The sequence below is a fragment of the Lipophrys pholis genome (assembly GCF_963383615.2).
Source record: "Lipophrys pholis genome assembly, chromosome: 12".
NCBI classification, from domain to species: Eukaryota; Metazoa; Chordata; class Actinopteri; order Blenniiformes; family Blenniidae; genus Lipophrys; species Lipophrys pholis.
Genome location: NC_137641.1, coordinates 21,873,879 through 21,901,285, shown reverse-complemented (window position 1 = coordinate 21,901,285; position 27,407 = coordinate 21,873,879). Strand labels below are relative to the sequence as shown.

General features: G+C 39.7%; 1 protein-coding gene across 1 annotated transcript in view; it reads left to right on the top strand.

The window, feature by feature from the left end:
• The window catches only part of arhgap24 (Rho GTPase activating protein 24), a 66,837-nt gene that overhangs the window by 4,049 nt on the left and 35,381 nt on the right, over positions 1-27,407 (top strand). Inside the window, exons 2-3 of the mRNA XM_080477136.1 lie at positions 5,978-6,194; positions 20,085-20,172. Coding sequence (XP_080333262.1) covers positions 5,994-6,194; positions 20,085-20,172 — 289 coding nt within the window. The 5' untranslated portion in view covers positions 5,978-5,993. The remainder of the gene's footprint in view (positions 1-5,977; positions 6,195-20,084; positions 20,173-27,407) is intronic.

Below are 27,407 nucleotides of genomic sequence, written 5' to 3'. Positions count from 1 at the left end.
GATTCACCGGTCTATTCCCAAAATTCTAAATCATGCTCAGTTGAGGTTACCGTGGTGACTGTAAATTGCCTGTTGGTGCAAATGTGAGTGCAGACCTCACTGCCGGATCAGCTGCAGCCCCCACTGACCCTAAGTCGGATAAAGCAGTGTAGAAAATTGACGGATTGGATGCTTTTGTGTGTTGCTAACAGTTGTTTTGCCTCCAAGAATTTGGTCCACTTCATTAAAAAAAAAAAGATTAGAATAATAATCTGTTTCAGAAAAGCTCAAGTTCTAAAATGCTCAATTAAGAACAGAATATGAGTTGGGGAAAAAGAAAGCAGCCGATCTTGTGCTGGATGTTGTCAGTGTTGGCTGGTGAGATCGCCTGTATGTCTACCATACTTACCAATACTTACCATTCCAGCCTGCAGAGCTTTATAGCAATCACATAGTGGGAAAAGCGGCATTTCTAAGTTTGTTGAGTCCAATTTTCTCTCAGCCGCGCTGCTTCCTGCTGCTATGACCAGCCACGTCCTGTGGTCCCTTAAAAGTTCCTGCAGAGACTAAAGCTTTTGGCAGTTGGTGCAACGACTCCAATAAGAGAAAACAATTTAATGCTAAAATATAAACTAAAATATATGTGTTTTTTTTTATCAAACCCTGTTGGAACTTTACCCCCGCCACATGGCACAAGTTTAATTTCTCAAAGGATGAGCAACTGTCTGCACTGAGGCTTCCATCTCCTTCCCTCCAAGCCAGCTCAACTCAAACAAAGTCGTGTCAAACAGCCTCTTAGGCTTTTTGTGTGCTCATAGCTTCAGTGGTTTCCCATATGGGGAACAAACAGTCTGTGCAAGCACCAAGAGCTAGCAACCTCCCGATGCTTTGAGACTGGTCCTGTGCAGGCAAAAAGGTCTGCAGTATCACATGTCAGACTTTACTGTCTCAACCAACTCGCTTTCTGTTCGGAGCTTCAGATCTCCATGTTGTAAGGGTATCAGGTTAGCCATGCTGTATAAATGAAGCATGGGACATAAGTTACTTGATGGCTGACCAAAAAAGATTGCTGTTACTATATTCAAGCATTTATTGGCTGCATTTCCCCAGACTGTGCATAAAACTTCTGAAATGGCATCCAAGGCAACAGTGACATACTGCCCATTTCATGGCTTATTTGACCACTTTATCATCACTTCAGTCACAGTCAGTATTAGTATTTTATGATTCACATAGAAAACCACATTTTTAGGCCAACCAAACTAAGAATCCATTTTGGCTTGTATTAATGCTGTGCTTCAATGGAGATAAATACTAATGGTGGTTTAAAAGGTTTTGCTCCTCATGCAAAAAGCTGTGCTCCCTTAACTTTTTTTTTTTTTTTTTTTAAACTCTTGAACAGTTTGAATTCATCCATTTTTATTTGTCTGCCACAAAGCCACAGATATGTTGCACCCTGCTAAGAAATTATAGTGCATGACACAAAACCACTGAGGGATGATTTGTAGCTATCTTTGTGGCGTCCTTCCGAGTGCACAACCAGTGTGTGTGTGTGTGTGTGTGTGTGTGTGTGTGTGTGTGTGTGTGTGTGTGTGTGTGTGTCCACTGTGCATGGAGCTGTTGTTCTTTCTAGTGAAGGTTATGGTGTTTTTCCTGCTGAAACTCGTCGGTGTTGTTGAAGTTTTCACCCTCGCTGTGAGAAAATCTGGGTAAAAAAACCTCCTAAATGTTTAGTGGGACAAAATGAAGTGTGAACATTTTAGTCGCAGATGGCAGTCTGGACATGTAATTGTTGGCTTCGATGTTAAATGCCCCATCAAATAGCCTATCAAAAAGTAATGTTCCAGAGATCACGCTGGATCTCCTACACAAACTCAAAAAATATATTTAGGATTTATGTCTGAAAGCAGGGTTGCATCCAAATCTTTGTATTTCAAAAAAATAACTTTATGCATAACTTTATTTTAGAAGGATTTTGCCTGAAAGTCCCCATATGACAGCAGCCTTGTCTCTGTTTTCTCCCTTCATATCTATAACCTTGTGCTTATGCCGAGAAAAAAACTAAACGTTAATATAACCGTTCTAGTTCCACTGCATATCTTGGAGATAATGCCTCATGAGACCCTGCCAAAGACATTCCCTCACATACACAACACACACATGTACACGCAGGTGTTTTACAGGGACACAGAAGACACCTCTGAGAGGCTTTTTTCAAAGTGCTGAATAGACAGGTAGTGATGTGTTCTTGCAGAGATTCGGCAGCTGCTTCGCAAATGTGCTTACAGCCACATCTGGCACCATCGGGGAGGTTCATCTTAGAGATGTCTGCAAAACAAATGACTTCACATAAAATCTAGATTTAGAAAACGGGTCACCTGTCTCACTTTTGGCCCTTGTTTGGATGTTATTTCACAAAGCGAGGTATAGTAACCTGAACAAGTGTATTTCCTTTGCCGGATGGCCTCATAAAGTGCTCATTATTATGATCTATTGGATAAAATATATGCAAACTTTTGCACATATAGAAGGAGTGAAGTAGTTAAGGGCTCCCTAACTGCTTGAGAAAAAAGAATGAATCGGAGAGGAAGATTTTCCAACCAGATGGAACCACTAATCACTGAGACTTCATTTGTGTTTTGTTGTATTTTCTTCAAGATTACTGCAACTGCTCTGTGAAAGCGGAAATCTTACTGATATCATCAAGCATTTTTTGTACAAAAAGAGACCTTTGTGCTTAATCAGTGACTCAAAACTACCCGTAGTTGTGTGACTGTCAATCAGTGTTGGACTGGTGACCTGTCCAGAGGGTAAACTGCCTATGCTGGGATTGGCTGAAGCCCTTCATGGCCCTAACTTGGATTAGTTTTAACTCAATCAAACATTTGCCACCAATTTTCTTTTGGAAATTGTGTTACAATTTGGGACCCATCTATTTACTGCTGTTGTAAACACATAATATCCCCTTTCTGCTAATTGTTTTTTAGTGGGTAAATAACAATTAAAAAGAGTTTCTTTTCAAAGGTCATAATTCATCATGTTGTCCCTGCAGGAGCTGTGGAGCCACTAACTTTATCTAGATTTAGTGGTGAATATGCTTTCTCTCGATGTATGGTGATTCATCACATCGGGACATCCCATAGTGTAAATTTTAGAATGATGTCCTACTGTCAGTCTGGGAGTCCTGGGTTATTTACACTTTCAGTTGTCGCTCAGAGCGGTCAGGCTGTTAACCGTTAAACTTTCTCCTGTACAAGAGGCATGGAATTGTGTTGTGTCCTAACACAAGAGGTGACTTAAGCAATGTGTGTGCGTGCGTGCGTGCGTAGGTGGGTGCGTGGGTGCGTGGGTGTGTATCCCTTAACTTTTGATTCATGCATTGATGAGTATGTGTTGGTGTTCATTTGTATTGTATAGACTATGTCAGCTGACTGGGATCACAGGTCTGCTGAGATACTACACATATTCATAGTAATAATAGTTATGAGTTCGTTGAAACATTTTTTTTCCTCAGTGGTAAAGTAAGTGCACTGCCCACTTGTTTGTCCCACATGTACGACGGGAGCAAAGATGACGTTGAGATGGATGAAAGATAATAGCTGGGTTATTGCCACCACAATGCATTGAAAAACAACTATTTTACCAGAGGAATGCAGACGGCCGAGCATGTTTGTGCATGAACATCCACTCGTGACAAGCTTGTTTGGACTGTCTGGGTAGAACCAAAGTTTTCTGTTCACCACAGCAGTTCTGTTACACTTGCTCGGCTGGTGCCTGCACCACTGCCGAGCTGCATCTGGTCCTCATCTGGTCCTGTGGGCCCGTTTGGACTTCCACCAAGCCAAGCACACTGAGAGCCACTGATAACATGGCCATGCATAAAAGCTGACAGCAGCAGTCTCGACATGTGTTACTAAATGACGCAGAGGTCCATGTGTTGAGTCGGGGGGAAAAAAAATCTATGACTGGATTATGTATGAAACTTGAGTAGGTTTTATTGTCAGACTTGCACACTCTATTGTTGTCAAAAAAGAGTGTTTTAAGGATTTTGACGATTAATGTTCACAATATGCCATCAGAAGTACAAAAGAAAAAAAATAGATATGACAGTTAATCTATTTTAAACATCTGTATATAAGATAAATGATATAAAATGATGTGGACTTCTTACGATGTTATAAGGTTAGTAAAATCAGTGAAATTGGTGATTCTCTCTATTCAGACAAACACTCATAGGTTATTGTCTGTACCATGATCATTTTATTGCAGATGCCTATGTTTATGTCTATCACTGGACTTTTATTTTTCAAATTTAAACAGTTTAGCTGTTATTTTAAGAGTGGAAGTGTTGCAGCTTTAGGTTTCCAGTGTACAAAGTTAATTATTGTGAGTGTCTCTTTTACTGTGTGTGAAAATTACAATATGAATTACAATTATCAGCAAAATATGCAAAGAAATACATGAATTTGTAGTATACTGCTTTCTTATAGAAGATCTATGCACTTATTAAGCAGAATGGCATAAAACACAATCATCTCTGACATTCAGCCTCTGTTAATCTCAGACGATAGGTGAATTATCTGAATCAGTTTTTTCACACTAGGTGACATTTATGTTTTCAAAAAGGTTGACGAAAGGTGGAAATGGAGTCCAGGTCATATTTCCCAAACCAGCTAGAAATATGAGTTCATCTATAAACTTGTTAACTTTGGTCTTCTAGGGCATTTAGAGCAGCAGGGCGTTTGCTTGCCGGGAATGTGTATAAACAGCTCTACTGTAGCTGATATATGACATCAATGTCCCCATCTGCTCATTCCTCATAGTCAACTGTTTGCATTTAGCTGGATTAGCTCACCCGGTTAACTGAATAGTTGTCTAATTCGGTTAAGCCAGAGCAAACGTGACAAGTCCAAACGTAACGAGAGGGATGATGTACAACAGTATTTACGACAAGTTTGTTGGTGTGTATTTGAAAACATGGCAACAACTAGATGGTAAGATGATTCACTGTTTAGTATGTGCATTATCTCCACTTATAGCATCTATTAACACGTATTACATTTTCCCCACACAACCAAAACAATCAAACAAACAAAACAAATATTTTAGTGCCGAACCAGGGATAATTGTCAAGATGTTTTTGGTATTTATTAGTTTTCTTAACCTAAAAGAAACAACCTTGCCATATAGTACTGCGTCCTCATCCGATACCCAATTCTTGAGAATAAAAGGTCCTGTCACATAAAAACTTTAAAACCATGGGGGACCGCAGACACAGAGATAAAATATGACACTGAGACAAGAGCAAGCCTGCCAGGCCATCTCATGTAGGTGGGTGCCACAAGAGAAAAGATTAAAAAGATTTGAGGTTCGTTCTGCGAACTTGTTATCTGCCTCATGAATTCTTCCTCCCACATTTCCACTTTGTCTCCTTGCAGAATTGAACTCTGTCTGACTGCTTCAAGCGCCGATATCTGCGGCTCATGTGGAGAAAAGCTGAGAAAACGGTTAATCCAGATGACAAAAACAAACGAACCAAAGAATTTACCATTTCATTGCATTGGTAGCCTGTAATGCAGGTAGTTTGGAAGATGTTTAGTGGGTTTATGTTAATGTTCCCATAAAACTGTTGTTTAGGATGTATTCACTTGGGATTGCACTGTTTTAAATGTGAACATATTTCAACACCGACATCAGAATTGAGAGATCAGCCAAGTAGCATGAGCATAAACAAGGATTTTTAAACTTTTTTTGACTTTGTTTTCAAAATTTACCCTATCTCATTTGCACTGAAACTAATTGGAATAAAGATTTGTCTCGTAATTTGTATCTAAGAGCCAATATGCCAACATTTTACTGGTCACAATCAAACTGGGCTGAATGAGGCCCCTGAACTAAGATAAGTTTGATGCGGCTGCTTCACAGAAGCTTAAGTCTTCTTCTGTTGGTTTCAGATCCCACCAATCAAAACTATTCAAACTGTTGTGCTTGTTTGCAGACTGGGAGTTGCTGTAATGGACGAGCAGTGTGTGTCCCACAGCAGCCCTCAGCACAGCGGCGGACAGACCAGCACTGAGGTTCAGAGGCCGCACGTCATCAGGTGTGGGTGGCTCAGGAAGCAAGGGGGCTTTGTCAAGACTTGGCACAGTCGCTGGTTTGTGCTGAGAGGAGATCAGCTCTGCTACTACAAAGACGAAGAAGAGACCAAAGCCTTGGTAAGACTGGGAATTTGACAAAAGATTCATCCACTTTACATGTTGAACAATGACTGTCGTGCCACATGTAGATACTGGACTGGCAACCCTTCCAGAGTGACGTGTTTATGCAGCTGGTGAATCAGCTCTAAGTTGACTTCAACAAAATAAAGTGTTTCTCAATCTTGCACATTTGAAGGTAACCACTACACCACTCTTCTGGATTGTCATTTTACAGGGAAAGTTTTAACAAAAAGGGGCAAAAAAAAAAAAAAAAAAAGACTCATTGTGCCCATTTGGCAGTTTAGGACAACAAAAACGCCAAATCTGGCATTAATCTTTGATCATTGCTTAGAATCTGTGGTCTTGTGTCTTGAAGTAAGAAGCGTGCTCGCAGATGTGTGACCACAGAGAACCTCAGATCATCGCCAAACAAATTTAAGAGCGCTGCCTCACGACCCCGCACACCCCCCCCCGTGTGACTGCAGCTACAAGCTACAGCTACACTAAATGAAAGGAAATGGTCACAGATTTGATCTGTTTTCTCTTTGTGCTGCAAGACAAACTATCTGTACCATCAAACAAATTCCTGCTAGAAACTGCTGATTTCCAAACTGTAAGGAAGATAAAATTGGAATGAGGATTTTTTAGACTGATGATTGTAGTAGTAGAATTGCTGGCACTCCAGCATCAACAGTTGTCTGCAGTAGAGATAAAAGGATGGAAGATAAATAAGAATAAATATATTTGTAAAAAAAACATAAAACTTTGATGATCTTAGAACTCATATTGAACTTCTCTGCAAAAGTTGATCTGAATAAATAGACCCAACTTGCTGACAAGAGACTTTGTCACTGAATCTTCAATACAACCCATGGTGCTGAAATAATCAGCAAAGGCACGTGTTCTCCTAATCACATCAAATTATGAGAGTTCAGCACATTGCAGCTCAACATTGTCAAAACACGAGCGATGTGAGAAATCACCTTTCTGTGCAGCTTTCAGTGTGAAAGCACAAGCAAGTACTGAAAGTCAGGCAGACTACAATGGAGGTGTTTACAGTACATGTGCACGCAGCCATGTGGTGCCTCACAGTGAGAATGTACCTGACTCGAAATTGTTTGGGGCTTTTTGGCCTTTCTATATGGGGATTTCATATTCTTCTTGAGCAGGACTCTAAGATTGCCCCCCAGTGGGAGCGTGTGGTGTGTGATGGACTTGTGACCTGTCCAGGGTGTCCCGTGGAGCTTCTGTAATTCTTTTTTTTTTTTTTGGTAGTGTTTTCCCCTGCAAGCTGTACATGTATTACATTTGCTGATTTGTTTTCTGTTCAGTTTTATCTCAGTGTGTTTTTCTTAAGTTGCACTAAACGCTCAGGGCCACTTTAACGGAAACATCTTTCTCTGTTCAACTGAGTGTGATAAGAAAATCTGATGAAAACATGCCAGGCTGTTTTGACTCAGTGAAAGTCAAAGTAAAGTGTTGTGACGACACACAAAGCTGTCCTGGAAGAGAAAAGAGGCGGTGACGAGCACAGGCAATCAGACCATCTCTAACGTTACTGTAACCAGGCAGCCCGTCTCTCTGAGCATGCGTAAACTGAACAAAGAGGCAGTAAGCCCCATTTTGGATATTCAATAAAAAGCAGAATACATTAAAAAAAATTATATATTTCCACAAGGTTCACCTCATAAAGTAAAAAATAGAGGCAGGCTGTCTTGGCTGAAGTGATATCTGGAATCAAGGCAAATTTGGAATTCATTTTCATTGGGTTTTTCTGTTTTAGGTTTATTTTTGTTTTTCAGATTTGTTCAGTCTGTTGGGACTCAATGTCCGAACATGTCAGACGACACATGAAAGTACAAAAAAAAGATAGAGTAGTTTTTAGTGCACAAAAGATTTTATACAATAGAATAGTTAATTTTTCCCACTATTCACAACCTAATTCAACTGTGAACTTCTCTAATATATTTATATAGATAGATAGATAGATAGATTTGATAGATAGATAGATAGATAGATAGATAGATAGATAGATAGATAGATAGATAGATAGATAGATAGATAGATAGATAGATAGATAGATAGATAGATAGATAGATAGATAGATAGATAGATAGATAGATAGATAGATAGATAGATAGATAGATAGATAGATAGATAGATAGATAGATAGATAGATAGATAGATAGATAGATAGATAGATGTTTTCCACATTCCACATATCACTTTATTAGACATAAAGTGAAATATTTGAAGCCCTTTTTTTATTTTTATTCTTTGAAAATGTATCTTAGAAGGAAATTAGATGAAAGTATGAAAGTACTCTGCCTTATTCCCACAATCCAAAAACATGTGTTTCAAGCAAAGTTACTGGAGATTCGATATCATCTGTCTGCATTTATCCTGTTGTATGTTAAATACAAAGCTACAGCCAAGAGTTAGTTACTGTTGGCTGTAGCTCATCACTCATTAAGAATAGCGTGAAGACAGGATATGCCTATGGCAGCTTATTACTGTTTTGGAGTTTACTCAAGTAGATCATTGCTCTTTTCTGTGTTTCACTTAGCACTGTTTTAATCATTTCCCCCCTCTCTTTCATTGGTTATTTATCTTGACTTGCCCCCCTCCCCTTTTTTTTCGTAGAAGTCAGTCATCTCACAGTCTTTTCTCTGTTTGCACAAATACACAAAGGACCACATCCTCCCTGAAAGCTATTCCACCCAAACAATATCCTCTTTTTCCAGAGGAAAAAGAAAAAGTTGAGCACAATTGAAATCTTTATTCTGTTCATCTACCCACACGTCTTTGTCTGGCTGATTTCCCAGCCCACTGAGCACGGCCAAACCTAAGCCACATCAGCAGCAGCAGCAGCAGCAGCAGCAGCAGCAACAACAGAAATCTGTGAAGGTTAAAGCTCCAGACCTGAAGGTGGGCCACTGTCCAGAAACAGGGAGATATTCCTCTATACTAGATCCAGGAATAGTTTTGCTTTACGGCTTGGGCTGTTGCGAGAGCAGTAAAGCAGTTTTTCATAGTTGTTTCTAGAAAATGACAGAGAAACACTTTGTTTACTTGAAATATCTTGCTATTTATATTTATGAATGTGGAAACGCTATCTGTTATTGTCTCAGAAACTGTAGCTACACCTGTAGAACACTCCATTCTTCTAAGTTTTCATTTTTGCCCTACATCTGAAAACACAGCTATGATAAATTGTATGCACCTAAAACTACTTGTTATTGCGGCATGTAGACATTTTTATACAAAGTGGGTCAGGTACGGCGCAGTGGAATCGAAATCCTCAAATCCAAATGACCCCCAAAGCAGAGTAGCACTGAGAAGCAGTATGCAAAAACAGCAGTATGCAGGGCAACAAGTCCAGAATTCCAAAAGTCCAAAAGTAGAATCACAAGTAAGACAAAAAGGAGTTAAAGCCTCTAAAACTAAAGTTCAAGATCAGAGCAAGCGTACACAAACAAAGACACACGAACATAGACACTGACACTTATCTTTAACTCGAACCGAGAAAGTGATATCTTCCTATGTCATGTCACAAATGATACAGTGCAGAAGTGCAAAGCCGTTTTTAGCTCAGCAACTAATTAATTCTCTCACATGCTGGGAAGTCTTCATTCATTACGTGCCACATTAGCTTATTTGCTGCCTGTTCACTGGAAACAAGAACATCTGTCCTTCTCTGTTGCCGTGGAAACGTATACGCCGGCTCAGCCTCATGTTGAACTCGTTCTTGACTTCAACCAAAAATTATGTTTTATTTCAGCATTTCAAATATTTCACTTGCTATTGATTTTAGGTGTGTCGCTTTTTGACACAAACTCTACTGTTTTGTTCATGAGCAGCAGCGCGAGAAGTCAAAAGTCAACTCTTCTTTCCTTCAATCATGTTATAGGATTTAAATTTTAAGAATTGTTTTTTGTATTGTATTTGAATGATGTGTTCCAAAAAAGAAAATTACACTGGAAATGTTCCCAAAGCTGACAAATGAAATATCTTGACTTTATATGTCATTATTATTTAACAGTGGAAGAAGATTGCCTGATGATTAAAGGATAAAGTATTTGTGCACTGCCACTTATGACTTGTCAGTACTATGACACAGTAATTGTTGCATAAGCCAGGATTTAATCCCACATAAGTTTTAGCACATCTCAGGTGAGCCACCTCTTCACGATGTGACTGAAGACTCGAAACTCAGAGTAGAGTCTCAAATTCGACAAATATTTCCTTCATTGGTTCAAATACCGGGCGGGCCTTTCTTTGTGGAGTTTGCAAGTTCCCCTCTTGTGTGCGTGGGTTTCTTCAAGGTACTGCTGGTTTCTCCATCAGTCCATAAACATCCATGTGAGGTTAGTCGGTGAACCTTAACTGCCCCTAGGTGTGAGTGTGAGTGTGTGTGGTCGTCTGTCTCTCTGTGTGTTTGCTCCATGATGGATTGACGACTCGTTCAGGGTGAACCCTGCCTTCGCCCATAGTGAGCTGGGATCGTCTCCGGGGCCCAGCGACCCTGCACAGGATTGTATAGAACATGGATGAATGGATATCTAGAGAGATGATACAATCTGAATTCAAGACTGACATAAAGCAGCTACAAAAAAACAAGTTCTAACAGAAGCAACCAAATCAGTCTTCGCAATAGGAACAAACCTAATGTGGAAACTAAAATTAAAACAAGATGTCATTAATAAAATAACATAATAACAATAAATCACTGTATGTAACTATTGTCATTGGTGTTTGTTTATACTGTGAACCAGCATTCTGTGTGTGCGTGGGAACTTTTTATGGCGTAGGTATCATCAAATTCCTGAATTCATGTACCATGTCTGCAAGTACCGGTGTAATATACACTTTACAGTGATAGCTGTAATGGGCTGCAGAGGTTTATGATATTGGTGTTCGGTGTGTCACATACTGTTCTGAATCAGCACATAAAAACATAGTTGAGGCTTGGTTTTCCTTTGCTGCTCTTCATAGGAATGAATATGCTTTGTCGATAGGATAACTTCAAAGACTGCATTATGATAATTGTTGTCAGTGCAGGAGGCCTGTGTTGTGTCCTGTACAGTCGGGCCAAACCTCTCAGAGCAACGTCAGGAATCTGAAGAATGGGAGTCAGATGGAGGTGAAAGGTCAACGAAAGCATGCGTTGGGTACAGCGCGTGCAGGCTTAGCGTCAACATGCCAACTGCCTGCCTTTACTCGTCCATGGAGATGTATGCATGCACAAGCATGCATGTACGCACGCTCACATTCTCCAACACACACAGGCACACACACACTCAGATTTCATCTGCCTGAGCCATACACAAAGACAACATTCATCCAGCGGGTGAAATGGTATGATTATTGTAATTTGAACCACTTAGCTTTGTATCTGTATGCCAGTGAAGTATAGGATGTAACGTTATGAATGAATGAGGGATATTGTGGCTGAATACATTGAGACAATTTTGTGTATTAAGACATTAAAGTTTAATTAGAAGATTATGATTCCAGACATAACAAGTCCTACAACCTAGATGATTGATATTCAAAGCATGAGGTGGCTACAAGTGAGCTTAAACAGAATGAAAAGTAGCCGACTTTATTGAAACTGCATCATATCAATAATGCAACAGTCCAATAGTGCACTGAAAGTCCTTTGTTTTCTCTCCTTGAGATGGAAACTGTTTGCCCTTGGCATTTGATGGGAGTAAATAAAATGCCACAGCGGTTTCGTAATTATTCATTCAGTGAGATCGTGTCTTCTTGCTGCTGTTTTGATGAAAACACGGACTCTCTGGTTTCTTTTGACAGTGACAAACACAGACGAGAGAACATTATGTAAGTCTTAAGTTTCCTGTGAGCCACATCACACCCACATTGTGTTTAAAAGTCTGTGGGAAGGGAACAGAAGTGGACCCTCTTGTATATAGAATTAAAAAACATAATTTGATGGTCACAGACGCAACGTTTTAAATCAAAGCGTCGCATTATGTCTGCATGCAAATGGGACATCTGATTGCTTGTCACTGGCTCCACTCTTCCTCCTGGCATTTTTACTTTGGTAGGACAGTATTGTTCAGGCACAGGCATTTTTCACCAGAACATGGTGAAATTCATCACTCGCAGAAAACGAGCTTGGCCATTGGTATTCCTACAGCGTCCACTAAGTTTAGAGACAATTTCCTTCGGCTCCCAAACGGTGACTGCATGTCTAATAAGGTCTACATTGATGGATGGAAAAGTCAATTAACTCTCACTGGACTTAACAAGTTCCTGCAAGCTCTGTTTCCTGAGGACTTTCTCTGTCTTGCAGTAGCTGAGGTGGTAACAGAGTGTACTGTGTGAATGTCAGGTATGTGCAGGTGTCGTGGTATTTGTAGAGGATCGTATGCGGCTGCCGCAGGAGCAGCATGCAGTGTTGAATCGCATAAAAAAACAATGATTTCGGCTGGTATCCCACAGCCCGAAGGAGCCAGCGACCTCGTGTGACTCCAAAGACTTTATTTTCCTTTGGCTACATGGACTGCATATACAGAGTGTGAATAATCCAACAGAACAGTAACAGCTTTTATGCCTGTGGTCCTGCGACAGTCAGCAGAACTGGCAGTGGCATACTCACTATAGTGAGTATTTTAATGAATTTCACAATGTCATTATCGTAGGTTTAACTTGAAGAAAACGTTCAGGTTGGTTCGGATCGACTGGCACTGACCTGTGTTTCCATTGATAAATATTCATTAAATCATGTTGAATATCATTTGAACTTCGGGTTGCCAGACTTCTAAATGCCTCTTTAACAGCAAAGGTGGAAAAAACTAAAGTTAATCAAATTTGTTTTAGGTTGTTTAAGCTCACCAGCCTGACTTCTTGTGAAGGTCACTGTTCAGCCAGAAACTGAAGTGACCCACCAGACAAAAATGTGCATCAGCAGTATCGGTTTGTGGCACATAATCCACTTCACTGTGTCCTCTAAGTCTCCCCCTGAGGGAGGACTGAGGGTAGAATCAGGTATCAGAGACACAAAAATGGATGTTCTCCTGTGTGGAAGGGTAAAATGTTTTTTTTCCCCTTGCCTTCTTGCACTATGAGACACCCATTTCAAATGTTCGGTGATTGCTTAGTTCTTTAAGACACCTTGAAAACGGGTCTTTATTTATGAAAAAAACTGAAACCTCAGGACTTCTGCTTTTAGTGTTCTGGTTTCATTTGAAGGCTAGTTTTTCTTCCTTTGTTGATGCTCTCGGTTCTCTGCTTTTAATGCCATCCTATTTATAGTTCACCTTAACTTCATCTTACTGAAAGCAGTGGGCTGCCTTGCTCAGTGGCCCACAGTGGTAAAGCTTTCAGACCAATGAAGGTTGTGTGTGTGACCCCTAGGCCAATACATTTCATCACATTTTCACATTTTCACATTTTCACATGTTTATGGATTGAGGAAGGAAACTGGTACCTGCAGAAAGTTTATCCAGGCACATGAAAAACATGCAAACACTCCTCAACCTCGAGTTCAAAACGGGAAGCCTTATATGAAAAAAGTTTGCTCTCCACCACACCACCGTGCAGCCCTGTGCCAAAATGAATGGCTTTTGATTGTGGATAGGAAAAAGAGTACCTGGAGAAAACCCACACACAGGAAGAATATGCAATCGCCTAACAGAAAAGCCTTGAGCCCGGCATTGCTATAAATTAAACAGCTCACAATGATCCGTATTCCCAGTAAACTTTACAATATACTGTGTAAGCTCTGATATTATAGTATGTTTTAGTGTTTGTTGTGATGCACAAAATCAATGCTCCAGATTGTGTTTGCTCTGAAAAGAAGCTTTTATTAAAGCTATAAATCGCAGTGCTGTGTGAGACACAGCACTAAAGACAAAGCCCAAATATTCTTCTTGATCAAGGAGGTTGAGAGATTATCTTGAAAATCATTAACTGCATTTACTTCCCTGTGAGTATTCATACTCTCCAGAGGAAGAAGTCACAGACATAAAATAGTGATGTCGCTGAGCATATTCGCTCCGTCTATATGTCCGGATAGTTTTCAGCATGTTTATGTCACTGGCATAAACATTTCATATTCACGTCCTTCATCCGATATCGTTCATGATGTTTTTAATCTGGTAATAAATTTGACCTGCGATAAAACGAGTACACCATGTAGCCAGACTTATTTCATTCAATCCAGTGACCTTCCAAACTATTTCATATATCATAACCAAACTAAAAGTTATCACTTCTCAGTGTTAGATACTCTGTATTCAAGGGTACATTATGTTTTTTGTTTTTTATTCATTTTCAAGTCCTTGATTTTTAGAAAGTAAAACCCCAGGCAATCGAGTCTAAGATGCCTCATTTTCCCTGCTGTTCTCATTGGACCCAACACAGCATTATGCACCAGAGAGCTTTGGAGGCAGTGCAACAGAAAGGGGTTGCATTTGTTGTCTTCTGCTTATAATTTTCCATTTAGTTTATTAAAATAAGTCATGATGAAAAAGAAATAACTGGAGGGGTGGAACTATCAGATCTTTTTAGAGTGTATTTTTGGAACTGAATTCATTGTAAAGTCTCATGGAGATTAAATAAACTATTAAATCAGAAATCGAACAGTTACAATAATACAAAAGTAGCATGAGAAGATATTTTGCTTCTTATCGCTTATGGCACAATAATTTAAAGTGTAGAAAACATGAGGAAACTGGAATCCAACCAAATATGACTACTCTATGTGGCATGAAGAGTTGGGTGGATGCGTATTGTGGTTGAAGCTGTGCGAGGAGTGGACTTGTCCTCTTACACCCAGTCTAATGTATGGCCCTGGATAAATTTACTGTTTTCTTTCTTTCAATAAAAGTGCCTGTTTTTCTTGGTTTTGTTTTTTTTTTACTTTGCAAGAGTGCCTTGAGATGACTGTGTTGGTTTTGGCGCTATATAAATGAAGTCGAATTGAAATTGAATCGTGGACTGTCTTAGAAACACACTGGTTAAAGGTTCCAGAGAGGTGTCAAAGCAATCTAAATTATTCAGTGATTGGTAACACACTACTCATTGGACTCAACTGAACCATAACACAGGCAGGGTTTTTTTTTTTTGTTAGTTTTTTTCTTATGAATTACGACCAGCTGTATTGTAAAGTTCAGCTGGACCATATCTGCAGACTGATTTCACTGTGAAATAGCAGGTGAGTATGAGCAGGATCGTCTCTGTATATTTTACTAGCCACAGTCATCACGTCTCCTGCAGCTGTGCTCTCGTTTTAAAAGTGTAGCGATAGTGGAAGTGAGAGTTTGGCTGAGGTGGCTATAAAAAGACTTCAGAGATGCATAAATTAGTCTTCTGTCTTGAGTGCAGAATGAGTAAATATAGTGTGTGTGTGTGTTCGTTACTTGGTATTACGTGGGTTTCTGTCACGATCATGTTTCATGATTGCCCAGTGAAGTCACAGTTATGTTTCAAATGAATTTACAGTATTTATGATGAAAACATTTTACAGCACTAGTACACATTGTCCCACGGCTGTCTGTTCGGCAGTATGTCCTTACAAAGTGTATTTTTAGGCTTTACAAGGACGAAACACATCCATAAAGCTCTCTGACTTTAACAAGGTTACTATTCATCTTCAATAAGGTTAAGTAAAGACTTCGGGAGACAATATTTTCTGCAGGACAGAGTATTTATTAGCAAGTTGCTCCGTGCATTGTCAATTCTGTCCCTATGCCAAGTGCTACGTGCCCTTTAGTATTCATCCTTTAGTTTTATAGGATTCTACAATAAGTGTTTTGGCACTGAAACAAGCTCATTTGACGTATTGCACACTACATGTTTTATAATTAAAAAAGTATCATAACTTGAGCTTTGAGTTCCCTGAAAGGTTTTTCTTTGGAGGCTTTAATGATGTACTGTACAGTTCAGCGTTGCATCTCCGAAAAGCAGCACTGTTTGCTTAAAACGGCAGATCTACATGTAACTTAAACTCCCTTTGGTCTGAAAAACAATGTCTCTGCATCAGGGAACTCAGCTGCAGTGACAGGTATTCCTACTAGAAAATGACAGGACATCACGTCTTTTCGCTGCCTGCACAGAAACCACTGCAGGCTTGCCTCCGATTGTTATCTCACAGATCCTATGGATAGTGTTTGATTGATTTAGAGTGCCTGCCAAGGAGTCGTATTACGGGCCGTACCACTTATTGTGACTCTGTTCCAGATCTTGTTTAAAGCCTGTGTGATGATTTATCACAGATAATTTATTGCTGATTTACTTTTATTCTAAACTACAACTAGATGGACCATGAAGTGGGTTCAGGCCCGGTTCAGACCATTATTTCAAGTAATCGAATACGGAGTTTTCCAGCAGGGATGAACTATTTGAACTCTTCTTGGGTTACTGTTTTCAAAATTACACTTACTGCATCAATCAAGTCTGTCTGGCACTGCTTTAGACTGTTTAATGGGCTCTATTGTATTTGATGATTTACCCACTGAATTATTTCTGCATTTTATCAATTTTTTTCTTGATTTATTACTACTTAATTTTTTACATTATTTATACTTAGTTAATTGAGCAAATTCATTATGCAAAATTAAACATGTAGGATAATTGGGTAAGATTACATGAGAGAGAGTGCTGTTGTGCGTAATATTCGCGCTGCTTTGATTAATTTATAAGTACAACGTTTCATGAAATTATAGCTATGCCGATATTTGGTACAGTAGCATGACCTTGAGTATGATAATGGCAAAAGTCAGCCAAATAGTGATTAAATTCAGCAAAAAATAATGTTTATTATTTAATTGTTTATCACTTGAATTATAATAAGAAACACAATAGTATTTTAGTACAACATTTCTATATTTTCAAATTTCTGTAAATTGTACTCAAAAGGATTCTGTACACGCATTTGTATATTACCATTCCATGTGCAACTGGAAAAAAACATAGTTGTCATGACTGTTACACTAGCTCGCCAGACTTCAGGTGGACACACACTCTGCAAGAACATTTGTTCATTGTTTCGCAAAAAAAAAACCAAAAAACCCGAAATTGCTTTTGGCCAGGGTGTTTTATTCTTTACGAGAGACTCACAGGATTTAAGAATTCCTGTGAGGAGATGGAGAAAAAAGTTATTGTGACTGACATGTTGACATTAATGATAATAATGCTAGCGAATCACATGATAGCTGTTGGATACAACACAAGAAAAAAACCTTCTGCCCAGACGTTGTGTCGAGAACAAGCAGCGAGAATGATTTACATTGACTTGACAAAATAGTCATTCCCATTTACCTTTTTTTTCTTTTCTTTTCTTTTTTTTTTTTCTTTTTTCACCATGGACATATACAGCATATATATAATGGCCAAAAACATTAGGTCCACGCTACACTTTCTCTTCTGGTTTTGCATCTTCTCCTTGTGCCTGTGAGGTTTTTGCCTCAGGATACTCTTACTTTCTCTCTTTATGGTGTAAACTGGTGTCTTTTTGTCTCTGTGGTGGACTGGTCATCTGTCCATTGTGCTTCCTGATCTTTTCCTTATGCCAGCAGTTACAGGTCCAGACGATATACGGATGCGTAAGAACCTTCTTTCACTGAGGCTGGAGAAACAGTAATTATTGGCTGAAACAGCATCAGATCGATGACCAAAGCTTTAATGAGCTCTAAATTACCTGTTTTAGCAATAATGCATTGTAAATTGACTTCATTGCAACAGTTTATCTATTTGCAATCTGAAATCAAGTTCATCATCTGGTTTTTATTGAATATATACCTTTTCCACTATCATTAATTAAACTATTTTAACTATTGATCACATAGTTTTGGGGAGGATGATGACCCACCAACACTCTCTCCATTCTCCACATAATATCATCTCTGAGTCTCATTGGAATCATTTTAAAATGTCTCAGGCAGACATTTTAAGCCAAAAAGAGTTTTCTTTTCTTTTTTAAATCCATCCCACAAACTTCTATCCCGTCAACATGATGGGCAAAGTAACAAGCAGGTGGTGAAAATAGCAGAGCATTTACCAACTGAAGACACTGATATTTATATCTGACATCCACAACCAAAGCCGCATTTACCCCATGGCTGCCAATGTAACCCAAACAAATGGAGCACAATGTCACTGGTTAAATGTTGGGTTTATGCTTAAAAAGAACTTCACGTGTGGGTCTAATTGCTTCAACGTGCGCAGGCTGGTCCGTTAACTTGTGTATATGCTATTAAGTGAAGAGTCGCAGTGTTTGAATCACAGTAAGTAATCGAATATGTGTTTGCAGTCCGAGAAGGCAGACTAAAATTGATTTCACCTGGAGCATATTGTTGGATAAAGCCGCAGAAACTGACAGCCTGGACTGCTGCTTACAAGCCTGAGCCTCCTGCTGTCACTCCGCTCAGACAGATTTCTCTGAGCCTCTTGTGTTTGTGTGTATTTGAATGTGTGTCTTAGTGTGTGACAATAAATAGATAATTAAATGCGTGTCATTATAGTGAACTCATACTGCTTTAAAATAATGTTAAAAAAACCAATATATATATATCATCCTATTGGGTTGGGCCATGCTATTGTGCTCTTTAGGGTAAATATTACTCTGCCTGTGGTTGGGTATGTCAGCAGCAAACAACAGGCCACCAGGGAGGATGTATGGAAAGTGTGGCTTAAAGCGGAGAGGAGGAATATCTGTGGCGTTGTGGTTTTACAGTATAGAGAAACTACACAGGCTATTTTCTTTCTTCCTTTTTAAGAACATACAGAGAAAGTCACGCATCTGTAAAATGGTTCGTTTACATGCACACAACTCAGATAAATCCCCCAGTGTTTTGCTGGCATGGTGTACACGTGGAAAAGATGTACGCTCGGTGAATAAAGACTCTTCAAAGTGCTTTTTACTCGTGAGAGATTGAAGCTAGGCAGAATCTCTTGATGACAGCAACATCAAATGAGATGTGTGTCCCTCCACACTTCTCCACTCTGGTCTCTTTTTGTTGCCCCCATTAAAGCGCCTCAGGTAGGGTTTCCACTTCCTGACTGTCACTGTTATGGCTCATTAGCTGTCTCTCTCGCTCTCTCTCTCTCTCTCTCTCTCTCTCTCTCTCTCTCTCTCTCTCTCTCTCTCTCTCTCTCTCACTCTCTCAGCAGGAAGGAAAGGGTCTCACTCTCAGATCCTGATAATGTGCAAGTCCTTAATAGCGATGTTGTCACCTATGCACATCTTGTCTGAATTAGAATAAACCCGGACAGAAGGTCACTCTAATGACTGTCAGATGCAGCACAGTGGGCCTGAGGTCCAACTTGTTAATCAAGTGAAAAGTCAGCAGATACTGGTAACATAGGAACAAGGAATTTGCTGGGTAAGGAGAATTGAAGTATTTTTTTGAAGGAGATCAACAGGAAAACTAAAATCTGTGTCGTGAGATATTCTCAGTCCCAATTTGGCCAAGCGAGTGAAATTAACTGGGTGTTGCAGTGGTTCGTACTATCGCCTCACAGAAAGAAGGTTCAGGTTTGAATCCAGGACAGGATGCGGATTCCTTTCATGTTTCCACTGTGACTTGGTGGGTTTTGTTGTGGTACGACAAACAAATGTCGTTCTTAAGGAATTTATTGGAGGAAAACTATTTAGCCCATTCATCAAGGGAAGATTTGTTTGCAGGAGAAAGTGACAGCACGCCACACTGTAGTTTAGAAATAGATATTGCGATGAGAAAAAGAATTGATGTTTCAACTATGCAGGCTCCAAAATGACATGCACCCCATAAAAATGCCAAACAAAAAGTGCTTAATATCAGATTTTAATTCACCGTGACAACACTGTTAGAAAGAGGCTTCAATCATGGTTAATCTCTCTGTTTGAAATATTTATTGTGCCGCTTGGATGTTGACGAATTTGCTTTGTGCTTTTCACAGGGAGCCATTTTCTTACCTGGAAACAAAGTTACTGAACATCCAAACAACAGCGATGATGGAGGGAAGTTTCTTTTCGAGGTCATTGCAGGTAGGAAAACCAGCAGCTGAATCACACCAGTCTCCTCTAAGGACCGCACTGTGGAGACAAGATGTATTTTTCACCATGTTCTTCATTTCATTTCATTTCTGTTTTAACATCATAACCTTTCCTGTGAATGTACAACAATGTAGGAGTTTTTGCCCAAAAAATATCAAATTGGCTTTTATTTCATTGGGAATTCAAGTGCACAGTATTCAATAAAACAGGGATTATCACTCTATTGATGCTCTCTGTGCTCAGGAGGCCCTGAAAAACACCGGGTGACATTTGGAAAATGTGACACTGTAAATGTCAGTCAAACTTTAGCAGAAGAAAAAAGAAAAACTCTCATATTACTGTGAATTTCTGAAGTTTGACATCTTATACTCTCCTTCAATTGTCATAAATAGAAACTGAGCCACACTTTTGCCCTTAATAAACATTTAGTGATGGTCCTCATTCAAACTATTGACCACACACACTCGGGCTTGCACTCATGAAGCCAAAAACATGCACACACACACACACACACACACACACACACACACACACACACACACACACACACACACACACACACACACACACACACACACACTTTAAGAGTGTATGGAAACATGGTCACGCTCATTACAGAGACAAATTTGAGTATTTTCCCAGGCAGTAATGGCAAGAATGTGAGTATATCTGAAACACACACATGCTCCGTGGGGAAACAGACACAGCTGTTAAGATACAGTAGCTGAATGCATTAACGGCACCAGTTGATCCATCTAAAGCCCCGCGGAAAACTCCGGATGTTTGCAACAGCCACGTTATTTGTAGTAGTCTTTTCCCTGGTGAGCATGCAGATGAGTTTCTCTCAGAGGAAACGCACATCATTTAGAGCCCCGATCCCCCTGGACACACAGAAGTACGTTTCTGAGGAGATGGTGGTATTTTCTCATGTTGATAAAACAGTGTGCATGGTCGAAGGTTAAGCAAGATGCTGGTGTGCTTCAAAGACTAAGAGTGATTTTTTTTTCTTTTCTTTAGTCTTTCTTGGTTATCTAACAGTTTACTAATGAGCTGAGGATTAAGGGTTTCCTGCAGAGATAATTCAGCAAGAGGCTGTTGCTGCTTTTTGTGTGCAGCTTTTCAATATTCACAGAATTTCAGAGAATCTAACATGTCACTATGTGATTAATAGCTCTAAAGTTTCCTTTATGTGCTGTTTTTCATATGCTGATGTGCCTTTGACACAATAGAATACATCGCAATGCGTCACCGGTGAAGTTGAACAGGAGATTTTCTTGATATGAGCCAACTCGGAGCATTTGAAAGTGGCCGACATGAGCACTTTGAAGCCGTTTTTGATGCTATCCACTCTCGATGCTGAACACATTTGAAGTTTGAAGACTTCTTGAGACACGATGACAGAATTCGACTGACAACATGCACATCAACTTTTTTCCTGGAATCACAATGTGACAAATCTTGCGTTCACCCTATTGACTGAAAATGTGTCCAAACGTTAAGTGTTGCGCAAAAACTTTGGCTGATTGTGCAAAAAGCTTGATGGCCTCGAAGAAACAAAAGGGAAGTTCCGGAAAAAGAATCCTTCGCTTCTCGTTCATATTTCTGTGTCACCCAGCTTAAAAAAGAGTGCAGTGTTAAGTTCATCATGTGTTTGACTGAATGGTTGCAGGTGCTCAGCTGAGCTTTTATTATCAAGAACCTGAAACTCTGCGGCAGATGTCCCATAGCCAGCGTTGTTTATAGAAATCCACAAACACAGCATTTTATTTAAGGGTGTAGAAGATTCATGATGTCTTGGATAAGCAGCGTCTGTGTTGGCAAATATGAGATTCTACCACGGTACTAAAAGTTAATCACATTCCTGAACATTGTTGGTCTCATTTTCAGTTGACCTTTTAAAAATCTGAAAACTTTAGGAACGTGTTACTCCTAAAGGTGAAAATTAGTTTCCTTTGATGAGTTTAATATGGACGAATGCGTTGTTAATAGTAAGGCTACGACAATGACATTTATTGCCCTTTACTTATTCCCCCAAAAATATCATATTGAGTTCAAGTTTAAAACTCCGGGGTGAATCTCCCAAAGGAGTAAGATGTCAAGCGTAATTAATCTACTCACCTTTTGTTTTTCGAACCAAGGTCTTGTTAACCCAACTGATGTGATGTTAGTAAAACTTGTTTACTCAAAAAGTGAAGAGGTGGAACTTTTTATATCAGGGGTGGAAAAATTATTTTATCAAAGAGCCATGTCATAAACTTCCACATGCCTAATTTCTCTTTCACAATATTGTGCCACTTAAAAGGCAGAATGTTAAATTGTTAGGACAAAGTGGTGTTTACGGTCTGCATCCTTCAAGTTCTTGTCTTTTTGCAAAGGGTTAGTCTGGTAATGGCGATCTAAATCGTAATTCTCAACCAAAAAATCTATCCTCTGCAAATGGTCCATTAATTGAGATGAATTGAGTCTGCATCAGTTTGCATAAGGTTGTTTATACACAGGTCTTTTACGTTACTCCGGTGAAGTCAGTGTTTGTAAAAAGCTTTTCTGTCGGGCTTGTTGCTACTGTGTGTCTCAGACTGTTTAGATTTACTCACACAGACAGGAAAAAAAATGGGTTTACAATGTTATTAGCTGAATGATCATCCCGGGGAACTTCCAATTAGGACTCAACGAACCCGAAGAAACTAAGCCTTCTATAAATCACCACTAATACAGCCAAAGCCCTCTTTCCATCTTTCATTGCTCCCTCTCAGTGATGGAAAACAAGTACATAGTATGAAAGTCTGAGAGAGCAAATGAAAGGAAAACACAACACATTTCTTCCACTGGTCTAAATGTGGCTCCACAGTTTGGACACTACACACGGACAGTGTCTGGCAGACGGACAGACGGGAAGTGATGGGGGTGGGGCGGGGGGGGGGGGGCTGCAAAGGGAAACGGGGTGAAAGTCAAAGTTGTACAGAGATGTCCGTTGTGCTGGTTGTCTTGTGAGGGTGGCCGCGGGGTTCAAAGACGAGCAGGAGATCTGGTGGCTTCCAGGAAGAGGGGGGGAGACTCTTTTCACATCATGGCATTTTTAGGAGTTCTGGAAAGTTTTCCTTAGTTACTCTGTACCTTGGAAAAAGTGAAAACACTGCAAAATACTTCAGAAAACATCTCTGCAGGTTTCCGTCACTGGTACTGAACTCTCTCTCTCTCTCTCTCTCTCTCTCTCTCTCTCTCTCTCTCTCTCTGTTCTTTCTTCTTGTTCTCGCCTCTTTGACTCTTCACATCTGGTTGATGTGTGTTAAACTTGCAGAAGAGAGGAAGAGAGATGGGTTTAGGAGGCAAACTCACCACACTGTGAACAATATTTAGACTGGAGTCAACGTTGTGTCTTTACTTTCATCTGTGCATCAGAGGATGTTCAGGTACAGACTGTAGTCTTTTGTGCTGCGTTGCACGGACGGGTCACACCATGTGGAAACTCACAGGGGAAGAAGAATAACAATACAAATGCGTGAATGCAGCAGTCAGAATGTCTGGTTTCAGACCAGTCCTCCAAATTTTGTGAAGAAATACACTCCACACTGCGACTTCTGCTATTTAGGAATAGTCAGGAGGCCCTGTCAGAATGACATACTGGTTATTTCTCAGTCCATATGTACAAATCAGAACATTGTGTTCCTTAGGATTACTATGCAATTTTATCTGATGTTGCCAAATCCTCTCAAGAATGCCAGTTATCAGCATAATCCTGCTGCATAGCTTGACAGAGCTGCAGATACACCAGGCAGGTAAAGTTTGCCACTAATATAGTATAAGTTTGGGTTAAAATGACGCAGACTGTTTTTTGGTTTTTTTGTAGTTTTTTTAATGTCACCAGTTTCAACTAAATATCTGCCGCTAAATGCCACTCCTTGCTATTGGATTGTGATTAATTATCCCACTCCTACAAAACAAGGATCAACACAAGAAGCCGTCCTGCTGTTTTTGATGGAGAAACTGTGCGCTCGTCTTTCCCCGAGCTGCAATAAAGACGAGGATTTGGCTCCAGTATGTCACTCTCTTTCTCTCTCTCTCTCTCTCTCTCTCTCTCTCTCTCTCTCTCTCTCTCTCTCTCTCTCTCTCTCTCTCTCTCTTTGCCCCGGGCTCAGTCTTTGTATCGCTCTCTCTCTCTCTCTTTTACTGTGCATCTCTCGGCTTCTCTCCCCGTTGCCCCGTTGGGGTAGCTGGTCAGGCTACAGCAGGCTACTGCTGCTGAATTGTGGGAATATTTTCATGCTCATCCCCAGAGGTCACCATCTCTGCATTCATGAGCAAACCTCGAGGTCATGAACAGCCTCCAACTTTAATACTGTTTATAGGCGAAAGTGTCTGCAATATATATCTAAGGAGCAAAAAGAATTCATCTACAGGGATCAAAGACTTTGTTTGGTTACAGATTATTGCATGAGGGAAAATTATATTTTGGTATTTCCTCATTTTAAGTATGAGCAGACATAGTGCTTGTTGTGAATGTAGATGGAGGAAATCTCACGGATCCTCTTTCCAAATAAAGGTAACAGTGCCCTCAAGTGGATTTGTAGGGTATTACAAGGTTGAAACTATATTTTATAAATGAACTACAGAAAATATACATACACCCTTTCACTTATAGAGCAAATTCATACAATCCATTTTTACAACTCTGGAAATAAATTCCGTTTGAGATAAACAGATTGCGTATCAATCCTTTTTATGCAGAGCGGACTATCTGGGCTGAATACATTGAGAGATGTGTCTAAAATGTGGCTGGTGCCTCCCCTGAGGGACTCCAGATTTCACACACTTTAAACATTACTCAATTGAATTGAATTGGGCAAGTAATCAAAAATAAACCTTTAATTTTGTATGGTGGAAACACAAGTGGTCACATTACAAATATTGTTTCAGCCCTGATTACTTCTAGAAATGTTTTGTGTTGAGATAGGCATGTTCTCCCTGTTTTTTAATTCAAGTATCTTCCTTCTACAGTCAAAATACAAGCATGTTGAGTAACTTGGCTGTACGAGTGATCATGTGCTTGGATGAGTATCTGTCTTTATGTGAAGAACCTCTCCTGGGTGTACTTTATTTTACCCAGCAGTGTCAGCTGGTTTCAGGAAGCTACATGGGAGGATGCGTGGATGCATGGATGGTTGAATGAATGACTGGATTTCTACAAAGGTCAGTGTTTAGGTTAACAGTTATTGCCAGCTCATATTCACTAATTCAGGAGCTGGAGCCAGTGTATGCCATGGTCTGGGTTGTTCATCACACGCGTACTGCATGAATATGGTTGATACATTCTTGTTACACTCCTAATGTATTAAAGACCCACATTTCAGATATTTTTGTTATGAATACATTGGGGTGTTGTTGAAATGAACTGAAGATAATCCCTTTTGCAAGTAGTTCACAGGATGTTGCAGAGTAATTTTAGTCTTCTATGGAGGGGAAACGGTTCAATTAAGCACAATGCAAAACCCCATGAGTCATTAAGTTACTTATTCACTGTCATAATGAAGAAAATGCTGCTGAAAACAGCTTGGTGGGCCCACCTGGCTTGTGTAATTCAGTGTCTTTCCATTCTGGCATTCATTTTCTTTGCAAACCTGGGAATTAAACCAAGCAATTAATATCTTTCATGTAATCCCTTAAGTGCAGAGGGAATAACAATTATATGCTCGTCGTCGGTGTGCACAAATATGTCAATAGGCGGTGTGTCTTCTTCTCACAATGCACCGTGTATGACTCAGTTTGGCCAGAGACCCAGACAGGAGAGATGGGGGCGTTCCTATCATTATTACTTTGGTAATGAGAAAGTCGAGTCCTAACTGTCTGTGTTATCAGTGTGGAATGCACTCTATCAAGATAACACCCTAATCCCTAAACCTATATGTCAGTCCTCTTATTAAAAAACATTAAATAGTAATGACTGAATGTCAAGCTGCAACTATTGGAGGCTGAAGACAGACTGGCAATTTCAAGACCACAGTCCACTGTCCTGTGTTCATTATGAGGAAGCCAGGGGGAATTTATTAGATGGCTGAAATGGCATGTAGACTATATGCCCTGAATTTGATGATTGGATGATGGATGGTGGAGTTTAAAAAAAAAAAAGCACAGTTTCAATATACCAAACAGTTATTGAACGTTCCTGCTTGTGGCTACAAATACAGCAGCTGTGAATATAATCCTATAGGCAGCAGTGTTTAAGGTTAAAGACGCCCCAGTAGAGTAATTGAGAAAGCATATTAATCTGTCGTGCTGACATTTCAGTGTCAGGATATATGTAGGGGGTTTTCAAATAGGCCCGCATGGCTCATCAGTCATGGGGAGCTGCTGGTGCTGCCACTGGCTGGAAGTGGTGTGTGTGTGTGTGTGTGTGTGTGTGTGTGTGTGTGTGTGTGTGTGTGTGTGTGTGTGTGTGTGTGTGTGTGTGTGTGTGTGTGTGTGTGTGTGTGTGTGTGTGTGTGTGTGTGTGTGTGTGTGTGTGTCCTCCTGACTTAAGTGTCCAGTGACAGTGCATCGTTAACTTCAAAGGTATTTAACTGGAATCACAATTATTCGTCAATTCTAAATGCCTCAATAATTGCATGCTTGAACATGAATCTGGAGAAACGCTGCAATGTTTGCATTCATTACACTGTGAAAGTATAATGACACATGAAGAAAATAGACAACTCCAAGTTTAAAATCCAACCCCTCTGTGTTTGGCATTTGAATATGTATCAACTAATTTGTCATTTAATGACACTTCTGGTCGCCATGGTCAGTGTAGAAGAGGGATTCAGTGGAGCGTTTTGGCTGAATTAAGCACGAAATCTGTATTTGAGGCAGTTTGGTGTAGATGCATGCAGCTGAAAGTCATCACACTAAACAAAAACTGGTTTTAACCTACTGAGAAGAATACAAATCAACACGTTGCCTGGCATCATAAATTGAGTTGTGTTCTACCAAACTACACTTTGTATTCCTAATTAAAGTACTTCAGTGGATAGAAATAGCTATTGTCAGCATTTAAGCAATATTGTAATATTCATTTTTATAATTAGTACAACAGAATGATGGTACAGCTGTCACTTTTAATCCCCGGATTAACATTACCAGGTGTTAAAGGTGTAATGATACATTACAAACTTTTCCCCCCCATACATTTATTACATATATCAAAAAAAATTACATATTTTTTATTTGTTTTTTTTGTGGCATAATATCGTTTT